Source organism: Enhydra lutris, unplaced genomic scaffold (assembly GCF_002288905.1).
Source record: "Enhydra lutris kenyoni isolate GAN:26980312 unplaced genomic scaffold, ASM228890v2 scaffoldscaffold37, whole genome shotgun sequence".
Taxonomy (NCBI): Eukaryota; Metazoa; Chordata; class Mammalia; order Carnivora; family Mustelidae; genus Enhydra; species Enhydra lutris.
In genome coordinates, this window is record NW_019154121.1 from 26,576,446 (window position 1) to 26,592,797 (window position 16,352).

Consider the following 16,352-nt stretch of genomic DNA (forward strand, 5'->3'; position numbering starts at 1 on the left):
ATTCCAGACTTCAAGCTCTATTACAAAGCTGTCATCATCAAGACAGTATGGTACTGGCACAAAAACAGACACATAGATCAATCGAACAGAATAGAGAGCCCAGAAATGGACCCTCAACCCTAGGGTAAACTAATCTTCGACAAACCAGGAAAGAATGTCCAATGGAAAAAAGACAGTCTTTTCAGCAAATGGTGTTGGGAAAATTGGACAGCCACATGCAGAAGAATGAAACTGGACCGTTTCCTTACACCACACACAAAAATAGACTCCAAATGGATGAAAGACCTCAATGTGAGACAGGAATCCATCAAAATCCTTGGGGAGAACACAGGCAGCAACCTCTTCGACCTCAGCCGCAGCAACTTCTTCCTAGAAACATCACCAAAGGCAAGGGAAGCAAGGGCAAAAATGAACTGTTGGGACTTCATCAAGATAAAAAGGTTTTGCACAGCAAAGGAAACAGTCAACAAAACCAAAAGACAGCTGGCAAATAGGAGAAGATAATTGCAAATGACATATCAGATAAAGGGCTAGTATCCAAAATCTATAAAGAACTTATCAAACTCAACACCCAAAGAACAAATAATCCAATTAAGAAATGGGCAGAAGACATGAACAGACATTTTTGCAAAGAAGACATCCAGATGGCCAACAGACACATGAAAAAGTGCTCAACATCAGGGAAATACAAATCAAAACCACAGTGAGATATCATCTCACTCACAAGTCAGGAAACGACAGATGTTGGCAAGGATGCAGAGAAAAGGGAACCCTCCTATGCTGTTGGTGGGAATGCAAGCTGGTGCAACCACTCTGAAAAACAGTATGGAGGTTCCTCAAAAAGTTGAAAATAGAGCTACCCTATGACCCAGCAATAGCACTACTGGGTATTTACCCTAAAGATACAAACGTAGTGATCCGAAGGGGCACGTGCACCCAAATGTTTATAGCAGCAATGTCCACAGTAGCCAAACTATGGAAAGAACATGGATGTCCATCAACAGAAGAATGGATAAAGAAGATGTGGTGTATTTATACAATGGAATACTATGCAGCCATCGAAAGAAATGAAATCTTGCCATTTGCAACGACATGGATAGAACTAGAGGATATTACGGTGAGCTAAATAAGTCAATCAGAGAAAGACAATTATCATATGATCTCTCCGATATGAAGAATCTGAGAGACAGGGCAGGGATTCGTCGAGGGTGGGAGGGAAAAAATGAAACAAGATGGGATTGGGAGGGAGACAAACCATAAAAGACTCTTAATCTCAGGAAACAAGCTAAGGGTTGCTGGGGGGTGAAGGGGGTAGGGATGCGGTGGCTGGGTTATGGACATTGGGGAGAGTATGTGCTATGGTGAGTGCTATGAACTGTGTAAGACTGATGATTCACAGACCTGTACCCCTGGGGCAAATAATACATTATATGTTAACTTTATTAAAAAACGAAAAAAAAATAAAAGTGTCTCAAAATAATCACCTTAGAAGTCTCTGTGCTTCGAATTTGTTTCAGTATTTTTGAGGACTTGAGCTAGATAGTATGGTCCCTATGTGGTGAGACCAGCAGGAAACTGAGGAGGACGCCTCTTACCATAAAAACAGGTACGGTCTCACCTGAGCAGCCAGACTGAGTGCTTTCCAGTTCCCAAGGGACTGTCCACCACTTGGGGGAAATATGTATCCCACAGATCCGAAGTTGGAACTGAAAAGCCCTAAGAGGACCCTCCCTCAGCCTTGACCATCAGAGGACTAATGGGCAGGCACACAGAGAGCACTAGTGGGAGCCCGATACACAGAGGCCAGTTAGAAACTGGACACTGGGAATAAGACATGTTGTCAAAGTGCCCGCAAAGTCTCCCCAGGACCATGAGGGAGGTGTCTTGGAGAGATGTAAAGATGACCAATACTCAGCCCGTCGCCTTTCGGAAAAGAGACAAAACAGCAGATGCAGTGTGGTGGGGACTCTAACACAGGTCTGAGGCCAGAGCTACACAGAAGCTTAGATCCACAGAGAAGCCCAGAGACGTGTCCTGCAGGAGGCAACATCTGAGCTAGGACTTAACAGATGGATGGATTTCCCCAGACCAGGAACAACGGAGTTTGCTTTCTAAGAAGAGGGAAGGATGGAGCAAATGCAGGGAGAACATGAGCATAGTTAGCAGGACCGGATCTCATGTGGCTGGAGTGTCAGGCACAGAGCAGGGGAAGTATAAGGGCAGGCGAGTCTGGAAAGGACTAAGGACCTTGTGTCCTGGAGGCAAACAGGCCATCTCTCCCTTTAAGGCCTGGGCCCGCTCTGGTCCATCTGCTGATGCAGCATGGGCAAGCGAGTGGCAGAAAGGGCCTGACATCAGACCTCCTTCTCCCCAGCCCTGCAGAGAACAGACCCTAGAAAAGTCAGCCAGGCTATATGGCTTCCTCTGAAGGTTTGGACAGGCTGGGGACATGGCACCCAAGAGGGTGGTACTGGGAAGCAGAGCAGGGATTCCCCAAAGCCCTTGTGAGCAGCGGCCACCTCGGAATGTCCAGAGATGCCCTGAGATGCCCACCAGTAGGGATTCCAGCTCCAGAGGGCACAAGACAAGGTCTCTAATTGTAACTCGGAGTAGGGCCCCAACCCCAAGTGTTGAGTTGAGCCAAGAGAATGAGGAGGAAGATGTAAATAACGCAGGCCCTTAGGGCCATCTCCGAGGTACCAGATCCACGTCTGCTCATAGCAGGAGAGATTCAAGGAGGGCCAGAAACCCTGGGCCGCTTGCTCACCCCTCATGCCTCAAGCCTGGAAGACACAACTCCCTAGAGTCAAGCACGGGGACCCTTTTGATCTTAAGGATTTTACTGCTAATCACTACCCAAATCCAGATATGTTCCTTTAGGAAATAGTTCAGTGCCTGCTCTGCGAGAGCCACTGTGCTTGGTGCTGGAGGGAAACAGACAGGGACACAGTGTAGCACAGAGGCAATAAGACCCCCAGATCTGGCAGTTCAGGGTCAGGGGTGGGGAGGATAGGGAGAGCAGAGGATGCTGGAGTGGCACAGGGGAGCCCCCAGCTCCAGGGAGGGGGTGATCCAAGCGTTTCTTATAAGAATCACCTGAGGACCAGCAGGAATTCACCAAACAAAGGGCCCTCCAGACAAAGGAGAAGCTACACAAGTCTGCAGGAGAGAGAAGTTTCTCAAAATCCCAGACTCTTGCAAAGGTCTCCTAGTCACTGTCCCTAGAGCAAGGGCAGCAGTGTCCCCAAGAGTTAAACCAGCAGGTGGAGGCTTGGCCCCGTGGGTCCACACTCCCACGCCAGTCTGAAGCTGCTGATGTCTGGCAAGTGACTTCAGCCTCTTGGGCTTTGGTTTCAGGCAGTGGGAATAACACTCACCACTAAGGACACACTCGGTGAGTATCAGTTACTCTTATGTGTTCATGAAATGTGAGAGCTGCCCCTGTCTGGGCTGAGCAGGGCCGAGAATCCAGGTAAGGACAGGTGCAGGGCCAAGCTTGCACCTGGACCCTGAGCAGTGGCTGCGTTCCCAGGCGAGGACACCATCAGGGCCCCACTCAGCTCCTGGACCTTCAGGTGCAGAGATGGAGGTGGGGGGAGGCAGCCTGGTCCCGTGCTGTCATCAGGTCCTATCCCAACCCCTGACTACACTCCAGCTCCAAGCCCTGCTGCCTGCCTTCCTGTCCAGATCATTTTCCTTGCCCACCGCAGCCTCTTCCAGCCCCAACCCCACCCCTCTGGTCCTCTCGGTTTGGAAGAACCCTCAGCTCAGGACCACAAATCCCCAACACTTGGGAGCCCGGCTCTGCAGGAGAGAAGGTGACTTCACCCTCACCTTTGCCTTTCCCTCCACCAAAGTCCTTGTGGCTCTGGGAGCCCAGGTGACAGGGGAAACCAGAGAATGGGTCTAGGGCAGTGTGCAGTTGCCACAGAGGTGTGTTGAGCAGACATGAGGACTGGCATGGGGGAGAACTTGGTGACGGGGAAGGGTGCAAGGTGAGAAGAGAGCCCTGGGAAGATGCCTTCCTTCTGCTTCTGCCAATCATGGGAGGCCTTCCCCAGCCCCTGCCTGTCCAGTCGAAGGGTCTCTGTCCCTGGGAGGAGGGGAGTGTTTGTATTCATCCATCCATCCGTCCATCCATCCGTCCGTCCGTCCATCCATCCATTCAGGAAACACAGCACATCCCAGTGCGAGGTACTGTTCTAGGCCCCACAGAATGAACAGGCCCCACGCCCATGCTGCTCCCTATCTACCGCTTCAGGCCAGGAGAGGAACAGCCTAGTGTGCAGAGGGGGCTGCACAGTGGTCCCCGTGCCTCCTCCTTGTCTCCCTTTCTGGGCTCCAGGAATGATTCCCCTAAGGCGCCCTTTTACCAGGCTCCCAGGCTGGGATGGCCCTTCATCTCCCTTCCAAAGCATATATACTGATGGTTTCTACAAAATTAAATAAATAAATAAATAAATAAAATAACAAATTAGATGAGATGGACATTAAAAGAGTGGGCGAAAAAAAAAAAAGAGTGGGTGATGCAGAGAGCAAGGGTGGCCCCCGGAGGGCCGTAGCCTGCCGTTAGGCTGTACTCCCAGCTAGAAGACAGGAGCTAGAGCAGCACCCACCCCTCTCCCACACACCTGAGAACCCTCAGGTCTCAGGGATGCAACAAGGACCCCGTAAGGTGCAGCCGATCTGGACCCAGGGCCCCACTACGGGTGGTCATGGCCGCCTTCTGCTTTGGGCAGACCCTGCCCAAAAACTTGACCTTCGGGGCTGCAGGTACAGCTGTAGTTTATAGCATTACTCATGTGCATCGGGCAGACCATGATCCGGGCCTGGCAGGAGGAGGGGGCTGTCACCCGGCCCGGAGCGGGGAGGGGCAGAGCAGGCTAGGAATGGGAGCTGGGGTGTCTCCCTGCGAGGTTCCCAGACTGTGGTGCACTCCCAGTCACAGCAGCCCTGCCTGCCTTTCAGGACCCACACGGCCCAGGTTTGAGCCTGCATCCTGCGGCCAGTGAGGGTCAGTCCCTGTGTGTTGCCTGGAGGGTCACTGTCACTCCTCCCATGCGGTCTGAAGTTGTGCGGTCACCCATCAGCGGTGTGAGCACCCGCCAGTCACTGCCCATGCTGAGTCTTCATCTTTCCACTTGGAATAATTACTCCTACCTCTGAGGGTTAAATGTCACACGGACCAAGCACCTAGCTGCACCTGGACTGGTAGCATGATCCAGTAAATATTGTCCTCCACCCACCCTAGACCCTCAGCTGCTGGCGGCCGGCGGGGACCTGGCATAGGGCATCCGAGCCACCCTTGCAGCAGCCCCGTTCAGACTGAGCAGACTGACCCCCCGGGACATCCATGTGCTTTCATCGCAGACAAGCGCCGAAGTCCACATGCGGCCGGTGGCCAACTGCGGGGGCTGGCATGGTGCTCCCTCCCCACCAGGCACCCACCAGCACCAGCCCTGACTCACTGGGATGGCCCCAGCCCCTCTCCCAGGCTCCCCCAGCCTCCACCCCCGCACCGGGGCAGAGTGGTGTGAACCGTAGCTGAGCTCCCGGACGAGGATACGCTAAGGCCAAGGGCGGATGGTAACAAGGATGGGGCCAACATCTGAGCACCGGCCCTTGGCCCAGCTCACACGGACCCGGTGTGCCAGGGGCACTGAGTTGTCTGTACATCACTTCTCAGTGGCAACCTCAGGGTCACCTCTGCTTGGGTCTGTCTCTGCCCTACCCCCACCATCCCCCACCCCCACCCCCTACATCGCATACATCAACCCACCAGGAAGTCCTGTGTGTGACCACCCAAGTGATGAGCATGTGTGGCAGATCCCAGGAGGGGAGCCAGGACCCTGGGGCAGAGTCACCTAGACAGAGGGAGATTCTCTCCCTGCTCTCCGACCTGCTCTGGGCACAGCAAGAATCCTCCGGGCTGCTCAGAGACTGGGGTCTCTGCTCCCATCGCCCACCCCACCCCAGCCACGGGCATTGAGAACAGCCACATTTGATTTTAAAGCCAATTAACAACCCACTGCCAGGGGTCAGGAGTTGTGGGGGTTGAGTAGGAAACCGCTCCGTCAGCTCCACAGGCCTGCCGCAGCACTGTTGCCTATAAACAGAGCTGGCCACTGCCCCTCGGCTCCTCCTGCTGGCCAGCAGGTGCCTGCCATGGTCACGGCCAGCCGCGGCTCCAAGAGGCTGTGTCCTCGCAAGCCCAGCAGCACACGAGTGTGTGTGTGTATGTGTGTGTGTGTGTGCGCACGCGCGCACAACCCTTCACTGGCCCTGGGATGTACGTTGTGACTGGCTCCCCCACTAACGGCAATGAGCCACTCAAAAAATTCCACCCTGTCTAGGCAGCAAGTCTGTGGCCAAGATCACAGGTGCTCAGGAGACTACCGTGACTGGGGTGGGGCCCATCTGCAGCCAGACACCTGGGGAGCTCTGGCTGGGGCTAGAAAAGCAGTGTGCCCAGAACTGGGGTGCTATGGGGGCCCAACTATACTGCGTCCGCGTGAGTCTGGGTTAAGGTCAAGATAAGGCTAAGTCAGGTGGTTGGGGATGTGAGTCAGAAGGAACCAGTACAGCACCGGGTCAGGGTCAGTGTGGGCTGGGCCCACAAAGTGTGTAAGACAACAGGCCAGCATAGGGCCGCGTTATCAGTCAGCAGGGCCAGCCCTGGGAGCCAGGATGCCACCCAGCAAAACATGACCCTGAGGGGCTGGACCCAAGCCTGGCGTCCCACTAGAGATGACCTCTCTATTCAAAACAATACAGGTGGTTCTTTGCTATCCTGAATCCAGGGCCACAGGAAGCAGAGCCCCAGAGATGCAGGAATCCCCGGAGATGACCCACATCAGTCCCCTGAACACCCTCTGTGCACGCTCCAGACAGCCCCTGCAGGCCCTGTGCACCCAGAGTCCCCAAGACCCCAGTGTGCGTGCGGACACAAGTGTGAGTGTGAACACGGGATACAGCATGTGCCGAAGGGCCCCCCTTCCCCCTCCCAGCACTGCATGACTCTCCTCAGGATAATTATTTATTATTCATGGTCATCAGCATCTTCATTAATTATTCATATGATCCTTAATTATTATCCTTAACAATAAGAGCAGTAAATAGCAGAAAAGTCCTTGAGGTGCCTAAGGCCCAGGGCCGGGTGCCTCCGGGCAGTTAGACCAGCTAATGCCCCCAGGGCAGTGGGGAGACCACAGACCCCCATCCACTGCCCGGCCCTGTCCCCTGCCCCTGCCCCTGCCCCTCCCGTGGGGGCCCAGGGGACTGCAGGCGGAGATGGTCCCGAGGGCTGGGGGAGGGGCTGTGCCTTCGCGTTCCTCTCCCCTTTCTTGGCCAGGGCCTCCCGGGCAGGGCCTCTGGGGGAGGGGCCCAGACAGTGCGCTGAACCCTGGGTGAGCCACGTGTCCACACCGGGCAGCCCCACTAACTGCCCGGGTCTGAGCCATGTCTGTGCAGGGGCTGGGAGGTGAGGGCCCCCAGCTGGCCCGGCAAGGAGAGGCGTCGAGGGGCACCGTCTTGGGGGAGCTCTGGGGCCCCCGGGGGGAGCTCCTCGAACGCCATGAACTGGGAAACCTGCAGAAAACACAGCATGAGCAGAGGACGGAGACCGCGGAGGAGGCAGAGAGGACCAGGAGAATTCAGGGACAGAGGACGGGAGGACAGAAGAGGGGTGGAGGGCACAGGGAGAAGGACCAAGGCACACGGGGCAGCGCGTGGAGCATGAAGGGGAGGTTCCACGGCTGCAAGCGGAGAAATGCGTTCTCCGTGGGCAAGAGCCCGGCTGCGCGGCTGGGAGCCCAGGGAGCCGTGCGTGACCCGGGGGGGCCCTCCAGGCTGCGGCCACTCCCTTCCCCGGGAACACAGCAGCTGAATCCAAACCCAACCCAGAATACGGGGCCCTGAGTTGGGACAAAAAGAAATGAGGCTCCTTCCTCCCATCTAGAAAGAACTCGGGGACCTAGAAACAGAGGCAGGCTGGCGGCCAGGCCTCGGAAGGCCAGGGAGAGTGCCAGGGCAGGCGGGAGGGGTTTGCGGATGCTGACGAGTGTGCTGGGAGATCTCCGCGGGGGAGGCCGTGAAGGGAGACTGACACGTTTGCTGACGTGGGCCCTGGTGTCTGTAAACAGGAGCGGGCAGCATATGGGAGGGGGAGCAGATGCCAGAGGAAGGGGGGAGCAGATCCCAGGCGACCTCTAGGAGCCAGAAGAGCCCCCTTCTTGGGGCCCAGGCACAGCTGTCTTGTCAGAAGACTGGGAACACACATGTCCACTCAGGAGAGGACAAAGGGCAATAGAGGCCCACTCCAGCAGAAGAGAGGAGATGCGGGCCAGAAGTGCTACCCTGGGGCTTAGCCAAAGCCCTCCAGACAGCCCTGCGAGGCAGCCAGCGTGACAGCTACTGGTTGGCCACAGAGCCAGAACTGAGCAGCGCCCGTCACGGCAGGGAGCTCGGACCCTGTGGGCACGCAGCCCCATCACAGGGCATCTGGCCCACCCAGCCCCCTCCTCGGGAGACCCCTCATGGCCACGACACAGACACCTTGAGTAGATCTGGTCATTCAGGTGACACCTCTCAGCCTGCTGGTTTCCTCTGCCCCACTTTTGGGGGGCTTTGGCTTGGGGGGCTCTCCTGCCTTGCCCTGTGCCCACAGCTCCCGAGGAAGCCTTCCTCCAAGAGCGCCATCGGGGATGAGGGCAGAAATGGGGGCGGGAGGAAGCCGCGGCCCAGTGCCGAGCCAAAGGACAGCAGAGCAGGTTTGGGGTGGAACTGGGGCAGAGAAGGCGAGGCCAGGGTGCCCTGGACAGAGGGAGGGCTTTGGAACTTACCTGAGAAAGCGAGTCCAGGGTGAGGGTAGGGACGGGGCTCACAGGCAGCAGGGAGGAGGCGGAGGTGGGACCGGGCCCGGGGGTGGTAACAGCGCTGTAGGCAGGTGGGACCAGAGTCATCTGTCTCTGTAGCAGCTGCAGGACAGTGGCCATGTCTGTGCTCAGCCTGGTCTCCAGCCTGGGGCAAGAAGGAGGAGGGTGCTCTGGCTCTCGGGGGTGGGGAGACCCCAGCAGCTCTGACTTCGGGACCGCCCTATGGACCAGCCGGTGGGTCCCGCCCAGCCTCCCTCCTCTCTCTAGGTGTGCAGCCCAGGCCTCGGCACCCAATGGAAGGAGAAGGTCAAGGCAGCGCACACACAGAAAGGCCCACACAGAACACACCCTCCCTTCACCGCCTCACACTACAGGGAGCCCACCAGTCACACACAGCCCCCCAAGCCCACCCCTCGACACCGGAGCCAGCCTCACCTGTGGAGCTGCCTCTGAAGGGCATCCAGCCTGCTCTCCACATCGCCCCGGGACCTCCGGCAGGGGCTGGAGAGGGGGATGTTCAGGAGGCTGGGGGTCGGGGCAGGGCAGCGAGGCAGTTCCTGGTACTGGCGGCCCCGGCTGTCCCCCCAGAAACTGAAGATGTTGGACACTCCTGAGAAGGCCCCTGGAGCCAGAGAACTGGGTTGAGCCAGGTCAGCTGCCACGCCCCGCCCACCCGAGATGGCCCTTACCCTACCTGACAGCGGGTTACAAGTGTCACTGCTCTTCTCACCGTCCTCCGTCAGGGGCTCCCCACCCGGCGGCTCTCCGGGGGGCCTGGGGCTGGAGAAGGGCACCAGGCGGAGGGGGCTGGAGCTGCGGCCTGGGCCCTCATCCTCACTGCTCTCAGGGCTGGAGGGGCCACTGGATGGGCTCTCCCCCCACGGCCCCCCTGGCCGGACCCGGCTACTCGGCCCTGCCCCCGCCCGGCCCGGCCCCAAGGCGGACACCTCCCCTGGCTGTTCCGGGTCTGTGGGAAACAGAGAACAGGCCTCAAAGAAGGAAGGAGGCACAGAAGGGGAGGGGAGGGGAGGGGAGGGGAGGGGACCGAGCAGGCCTGGCGGAGGGCTGTGCTAGGACGCCCTGGTTTGTCCCTGGCTGTTTCTTCTGCCCTTTTCCCCACCTCAAGCGGACTGAGAGCTCCCGGAAGCAGGACCATGTCGTCTCCGACCGCTAAATGCCCAAGCACAGGCAGTAGCACTTATGGGCTGGGCTCTCTGAGACCCCCGTTTCTGGCCCCTCATCCCCCTCTGCACTGACTCCTCGCCCCGACATCAGTTCAAGGCAGCGCCAGCCACCTGAGGCCCAAAGAAGCTGAGGCCAGCACTCCCCCGCCCAGGAGGGTGAAGGGGGCTTCTCGGAGGAGGTGCCAGTTCAAGTGGGCATTAGAGAACGGACAGCGCTTGGGCAACCGGGGTGCAAGTGGGGAACAATGAAGGTAGGGGCGCAAAAGTCTGCAGAGCCCAGGCGCAGTTGACGCTGACCTACTGACCCCACGCTCCGCCCCCCTGCCACCTCACCTGGACCCCGCCCACCGCTCCCCGCCCCACCCCCGCCTCACCCCTGTCCGTGCGCCTGCGGAAGGACAGCTTGCGCTTGCGCTGTCTGTTGAAGCCGCCCTCCAGCTCCCCGCTGCCAGGAGACCCAGGGATCATGTTGGTCTGGAACCAAAAGCAGTGTCAGCGCCCTTCTGCATCCATCTGCCTTGCCCGGGTCAGCCCACACCCCCTCATTAACATAGCAAGTGGGGCCTGGAGCTCCCGGCACAGATGTCACCTCTGCCCTAGAAGGAAAGCTGAGTGAGGCTGAGACTTCCACCTCCGACACCATCGGACAGGCGGGGAAAGAGGCCGGAAGAGGTCATGCAGTTGGGGGCGGCCACCAGGGTGCAGCCTGCTCAGGGCAGCCCACTCACGTCCCGCAGGTTGAAGGTGATCTCCAGGCTGGACCAGAAGTGGTCAGAGAACTCAGGGTACATGTCCAGCACCTCCAGCAGGTCATCCCGGTGGATCTTGTGCAGGTCGCAGTAGGTGAGGGCCCGCACATCACCATTGGACTTGCCAGGCCGAGCGTACAGGTTTAAAGGCTCTCCAAAGATGTCATTCTTCCCTGGAGGCCACCAAGAGTGGGGGTTCAGCCCCTGGGCAGCAGCACAAGCAAAAGGCACCTGTCTTCCCAGCCTTCCTACCCCGGACTGGGGGCTGAGGGCCTCCCCTCAGTCTGAGCACCCACCCACCAGCCCCAGCCCCCACAGCCAGGGAAACACCCACCAGCGCCATCTTCCCACCTGCGCCCAAAGGCGGGACTTGTGAGGCGCGAGGGGAGCCGGGGGAGAGGGCATGCGTCTCCCTGCCTTCCAGTACTGCAAGCAGCCAGCGGGACCAGCCTGGAAAGCCCACTCTGCCCTCGGTCCTGGCTTCCTTGGGTTTTAAGCCCACTTGTATCTCATATCCACCCTCCAAACCCCACGTCCTAAACCCCCTCCTGGCCAATCACTGTGCCCTCGGTGGTTTTCAAGTGTACACCCTGACACAGTGGGGGGACAAGACCAACATTTTGTTTATAGCACAGCGCGGCTGACCACGACACACAGCAGGTAACCCCAGAATGTGTCACACAGAGCGGCACGTTGCGCAGTGAAACTTTGGTTTTAGTTGTGTCTGGGATGTCTGCGGAGTGAGTACAGGTATTTGTGCTGAACTGAGAAATAGACATCGAGTATGGCCCATTGTGATGCCTCTGCCCTAAGGCGCAGCTGTCCAGGGCCAAGGGAAGGACAGGCGGAGGGCATGAGTCCCCGCCAGGCACCCCCACCCTGTGTACAGATGGGACAGAAGGTTAGGAAGAGAGGGGAAGAGGGGCAAGTCTCCCTTCGCTTTGGAGATGGTAAGCGCTAGGCTGGGCTGTGTCACATGAGGCTGCGGGGAACTTAGTAAATTTCCTTAGTAAAATCGGATGCTTAACCTCCCTCCACTGCCCACGTAGGAGTAACTGGTTTGGTCCCACCTTCAAAGGCAGCAAGAGTGTTGAGGGGGAACAGAATCCAAGAACCCCCAGAGTTCAGCAGCCCCACCCAATGCGGGGCTCCTCTCCCCTCTCCCCCTTGGAGGGCCTAGGCTTTGGCGAATTAAAGGAACTCAAGGTCCCTGCAGGCAGGCCTGGGTCCACAGCCCCAACAACCGTCCCCTCGGGGAGTTCAGACCTCTTCAGGCCTCGGTAGGCCCTTCCAGCCCAGCACCCGGTCCCCCCGCCCCCCGCACCCAGCCCCATACCCAGGATGGCCACGACGACGTCCCCCCGGAGGATCTCAATGGAGCCCCGGGAGATGAAGTAGAGGGCGGTGAGCAGGTCCCCGGCGTGCACCAGCGTGTCCCCCGGCGGTGCGTGTGTCGTCTTGAACTTCATGGCCAGGGCCCTCAGGCAGCCCTTGGTGGCCCCTCGGAAAGGTTTGCAGTGCTGGAGCAGTGAGCGGTTCAGATGCAGACAGATGTCTGCCTGCAGGCACTCGGGGAAGCCTTTCAGCACCTGGGGGCGGGGGCCAGGCTCAGCACCCTAGCTTCGGGCGCCCAGCCCAAGACCCTGGGAGGAGCACCAGAGGGTCCATCCCTTCTAGCCAAGCACCCGTGGGGATGACCCGCCCTGCTGCTCTCAGCCTCCATTTTTTTGGGTAAAATGTCGAGACCCATCCCTGCCTGGGGCTGTTGGAAGGTTTCAAAGCCTCGCCTCTGTGCAGGGGCCTGCTCTGGCCTGCCCCGCGGCGAGAGCTCTGGCAAACGAGCTCCATCATCGGAAGGAGGAGAAGCCTCTCCCAGGGGCCTTCGTAGCGTTAACTGGGACCCCCGAACCGCAGAGTGTGCTGCTGTCAAGGGTGCTCCCGGCCCCGAGAGAAGTCCCACTGCGGCCTTGCTCCCTCCAGCCCGCCACCTCCAGCCCTCCTCGGAGCCCGGGGCCTCACCGCGTTCATATCGATGCCGTTGGTGTAGGACCAGGCGTGCTGGAAATACTCCTCCAGCCGCTGGCGCAGGGGGTTGGGGATCTGGTGGAAGCGGATGAACTCCCGCACGCGGAGCATCTGCGTGTGGTAGCGGGCGGTGCCCGAGTACAGCCTCTGGATGATGGCGGACACGTTGCCGAAGATGCTGGCGTACATGAGGGCTGGGGGCGGGGGTGAGCCGGCATCAGCGCCGAGGGACCCCGCACGCCCCTGCCCCGGGTCAGGGACACACGCAGTCACATCTCCGCCTGAGCACACACAAGAGCTGCACAAACGCAGAAGCCCAGGTCCACACGCCCTGGGGCTCTGCCTTGTGCCCCAAAAATGCCCCAAACTTGCCCCAACGGTCGTCCCTGCTGCCTTCATGTCCCAGGGCCCCGCTCTAGCCCGTGTGGCATCTCCCTCTCCTCCATCACAGGCTCCTCCCAGACTCGGCGCCACACAACCCCCCACCTCACCCGCCGCTGTCCCGCCGCCCACCCCCAGGGACACACTCACAGCCAATGAGCATGACACAGATGGAGAAGATCTTCTCGGAGTTGGTGTTGGGGGAGACGTTGCCGAAGCCCACGCTGGTGAGGCTGCTGAAGGTGAAGTAGAGGGCCGTGACGTACTTGTCCTTGATGGATGGGCCACCCAGGCCGCTGCTGTTGTAGGGCTTGCCGATCTGGTCCCCCAGGTTGTGCAGCCAGCCGATGCGGGAGTCCATGTGCGGCTGCTCCATGTTGCCGATGGCGTACCAGATGCAGGCCAGCCAGTGCGCGATGAGCGCAAACGTGCACATGAGCAGGAAGAGCACGGCCGCCCCGTACTCTGAGTAGCGGTCCAGCTTCCGCGCCACGCGCACCAGCCGCAGCAGCCGCGCCGTCTTCAGCAGCCCGATCAGCTGCGGGGGCGGGGGCAGGGCGGGGGGAGACCTTCAGTGTGGGGGCAAAGGAGGAGTCGGGGGGCGCTGCAGCCCTGGGGTCACTAGAGAAAGATCCCCAAAAACTTCCTCCCAGAACCTTCTAATGACCGAAAGACCCCCCATTCCCTAAGCCCGGCACAGGGTCCCATTAATCCGTGCGCTAGCCCTGTGACGAAACGGCTCTTGGGGTTCCCCTGCTGAGAAGGGGACTCTGAAGGGTCCCACAGCCACCCTGAGGCACCTGGCCAGAATTCCCCCTGGTTCCCAGGCCACTTCTGTGTGATTTGAACATGGCGGCCGCTTTGGACAGACAGACAGAAGAAGGCAGCCCCTCTGGACCTCTTCCTGGCGAGTGGCTCCCATGGAAAGGGGTGGTGGCCATGGCTTAGCCGGGGCACCTACCGTGGCCCCCTTTCTCTCACTACCTCCCCGTGCTCCACCACCTCCTCCCACCCTCCCGGTGCCCTCCCAGCCTCTGCCTCCCTGCCAACCGACCTCCTCAGAGCCGGAGCCAAAGATGAGCAGGTCAAAGGGGATGGCGGCCACCATGTCGATGAGGAACCAGCCCTTGAAGTAGTGGACGGCGATGCGGCCGGGGTGGCTGACCACCTCCTCATTGGCATTGACGTAGGTGGTGCGGAAGTTGATGAGGATGTCCACGATAAACATGATGTCCACAATGAAGTCCACCACGGCCAGGGGCTGGCAGGCGTAGCCACAGTCGGGGGCCTGGGGGCCCTCCTCCGTCTCCTTCAGCAGGAAGGCAGCCGAGTAGGGTGTGAAGACGGCCGTGTAGATGACCAGCAGCAGGATGAGCCAGTCCCACACGGCCTTAAAGGGGCTGTAGTGCAGGATGGTCCAGCGGTGGATCCGCGGCGCCTGTAGCTTGTACTCGGGCAGCACGTCGGCACCCAGGGACAGGACCTGGACGGGCAGGGAAGGCAGAGGTGACGGAGTGACGTCCCCCTGGAGGCTGGTGCCGGGGATCTCCACGGTGGGAGTGGACGTCACCTCTGCTGGGGCCTCCAGAGAAGAGACCAAGCCAGCAAGAGACTTCCTCCAGACCAAGGAAGGAAGACACCAGCAAGCATCAGAGCATCAGTCAGGGGGCCAGTCCCTCAGCCAAGTGGCTGTGGCCCCTGCCCACCTGGGGGCTCGGGTGCTACTCTTCTCCCACACAGCCCACGGACCTACTGTCTGGCCACCTGAGCTCAGGACACCAGGCAGTCATACCCAGACGTATGGCTCTCCCCACCCCACCCACCCCATCCCAGTGACACACACCCATCCCCCTGGTTATAACTCCCCGAGAGGACCTTGCCCAACCCCCACCCCAAACACCACACACACACACACACACACACCACTCACATGCACCATGATCCCAGTATAGAAAATGCTCCAAGGGCTAAGATTCCAAACCTGGGTGACAACCCCAGGAGGCATAACTTCAACACATAAAATGGTGGTGGGCACTGCCACTCCCGGGGGCCCAGGGACTGAGAGGCTAAAGGTCCCTTTGCTGCTGGCCCAAGGGTACCAGCCACCCAGACTCAGGCCCCTTGGCTTCCCTGGGAGAGAGACCAAGGCACAGACCCCTGCCACCCCCCCAAGCCCCTGTCCCCAGACCCAGGGCCGCCCTCAAGCTCTGCCCTCCCACACTCCTAGAAAGGCCCACAGAAGCCCTAAGCCAGCCATAGACGTCCCTACATGAACACAGCCAGCAAATGTTCCCAAGTGTCCTACCCAGCTCTGCACAGGCTCAACGGTCAGGTGGAGGCGGGCCTGCCATCCCCACTACACACCAGCAGCTGTGCCCTTCTCTTCCCAAGCACAAACTAGGAAGAACCGAGGCCAGCTTTCCCACACTAAGCCAGGAGCCTGGCTGTCCCCTGCTACCTCCCCCTGCCCACCGGAATCCTCCCCCACAGACATCTGACTCAACCCCAGACTCCGTCCCTAGGTCCTCCAGGCCTGGCGCTGCCATCCCCAGGACACCAAGCCCGAGGCCTCACCCCACACTGTTGAGAACCAAGGTTGCTGGCCCCACTCCAGGAAGTACTGTGTGCCCGGGCCCCACATCCTTGCACCTCTGGGCCGGAAGAGTCAGGGTAGGTAGAACCCCCAAAGATGCCCACTCACACTCAAGCCAGGGATCCCCTGGACCCACCATCCCCACTGTTTGGAGAGCATCTCCTTAGAAGAAGTAACTGGAAGATAACACGGGCCATGGTTGGGGATTTGGCCACCCTGTGGGAGGCAAGGCAGGTCCAGAGACATCTGACGGCTCGGGGAGCAGCTGCAGTCGGGGGAGGGGAGGGAGCATGGGGGCTTCTGGGCCCCCACTTCTCCCTACCTTCAGCCCGAGCTGCTTGCTCCTTAAGGCAGAGAGCATGAGCCAATGGCTTTTCAGGGGTCAAGTGAGGACTAAAGAAAGAACCAGCCAGGGCCCCCACACACAAGGGGGCAGAAAGTAGCTGCCCCTGGACGGGGCTGCTCCCCAGGCCTGAGAGGCCAAGCCCCCTGGGGACTGTGTTGGACCACACCCCTGGCAAGACCCTGGCCCCACCCTGCCCCTCCC

At 59.4% G+C, this 16,352-nt stretch overlaps 1 protein-coding gene across 2 annotated transcripts in view; it reads right to left on the reverse strand.

The window, feature by feature from the left end:
* Positions 1-7,062: 7,062 nt before the first annotated feature.
* LOC111154435 (potassium voltage-gated channel subfamily H member 2) overlaps positions 7,063-16,352 on the reverse strand; it is a 32,180-nt gene continuing 22,890 nt past the window's right edge. The window contains exons 6-15 of one of the 2 annotated variants that reach the window (XM_022514033.1): positions 14,267-14,695; positions 13,363-13,750; positions 12,826-13,025; positions 12,143-12,395; positions 10,786-10,979; positions 10,432-10,531; positions 9,568-9,840; positions 9,309-9,495; positions 8,841-9,018; positions 7,063-7,587 (exon numbers count right to left, since the gene is read on the reverse strand). In XM_022514033.1, the coding sequence (XP_022369741.1) occupies positions 7,438-7,587; positions 8,841-9,018; positions 9,309-9,495; positions 9,568-9,840; positions 10,432-10,531; positions 10,786-10,979; positions 12,143-12,395; positions 12,826-13,025; positions 13,363-13,750; positions 14,267-14,695 (2,352 nt within the window). In that variant the 3' untranslated portion in view covers positions 7,063-7,437. The remainder of the gene's footprint in view (positions 7,588-8,840; positions 9,019-9,308; positions 9,496-9,567; positions 9,841-10,431; positions 10,532-10,785; positions 10,980-12,142; positions 12,396-12,825; positions 13,026-13,362; positions 13,751-14,266; positions 14,696-16,352) is intronic. The other variant, XM_022514034.1, reaches the window with a different exon arrangement.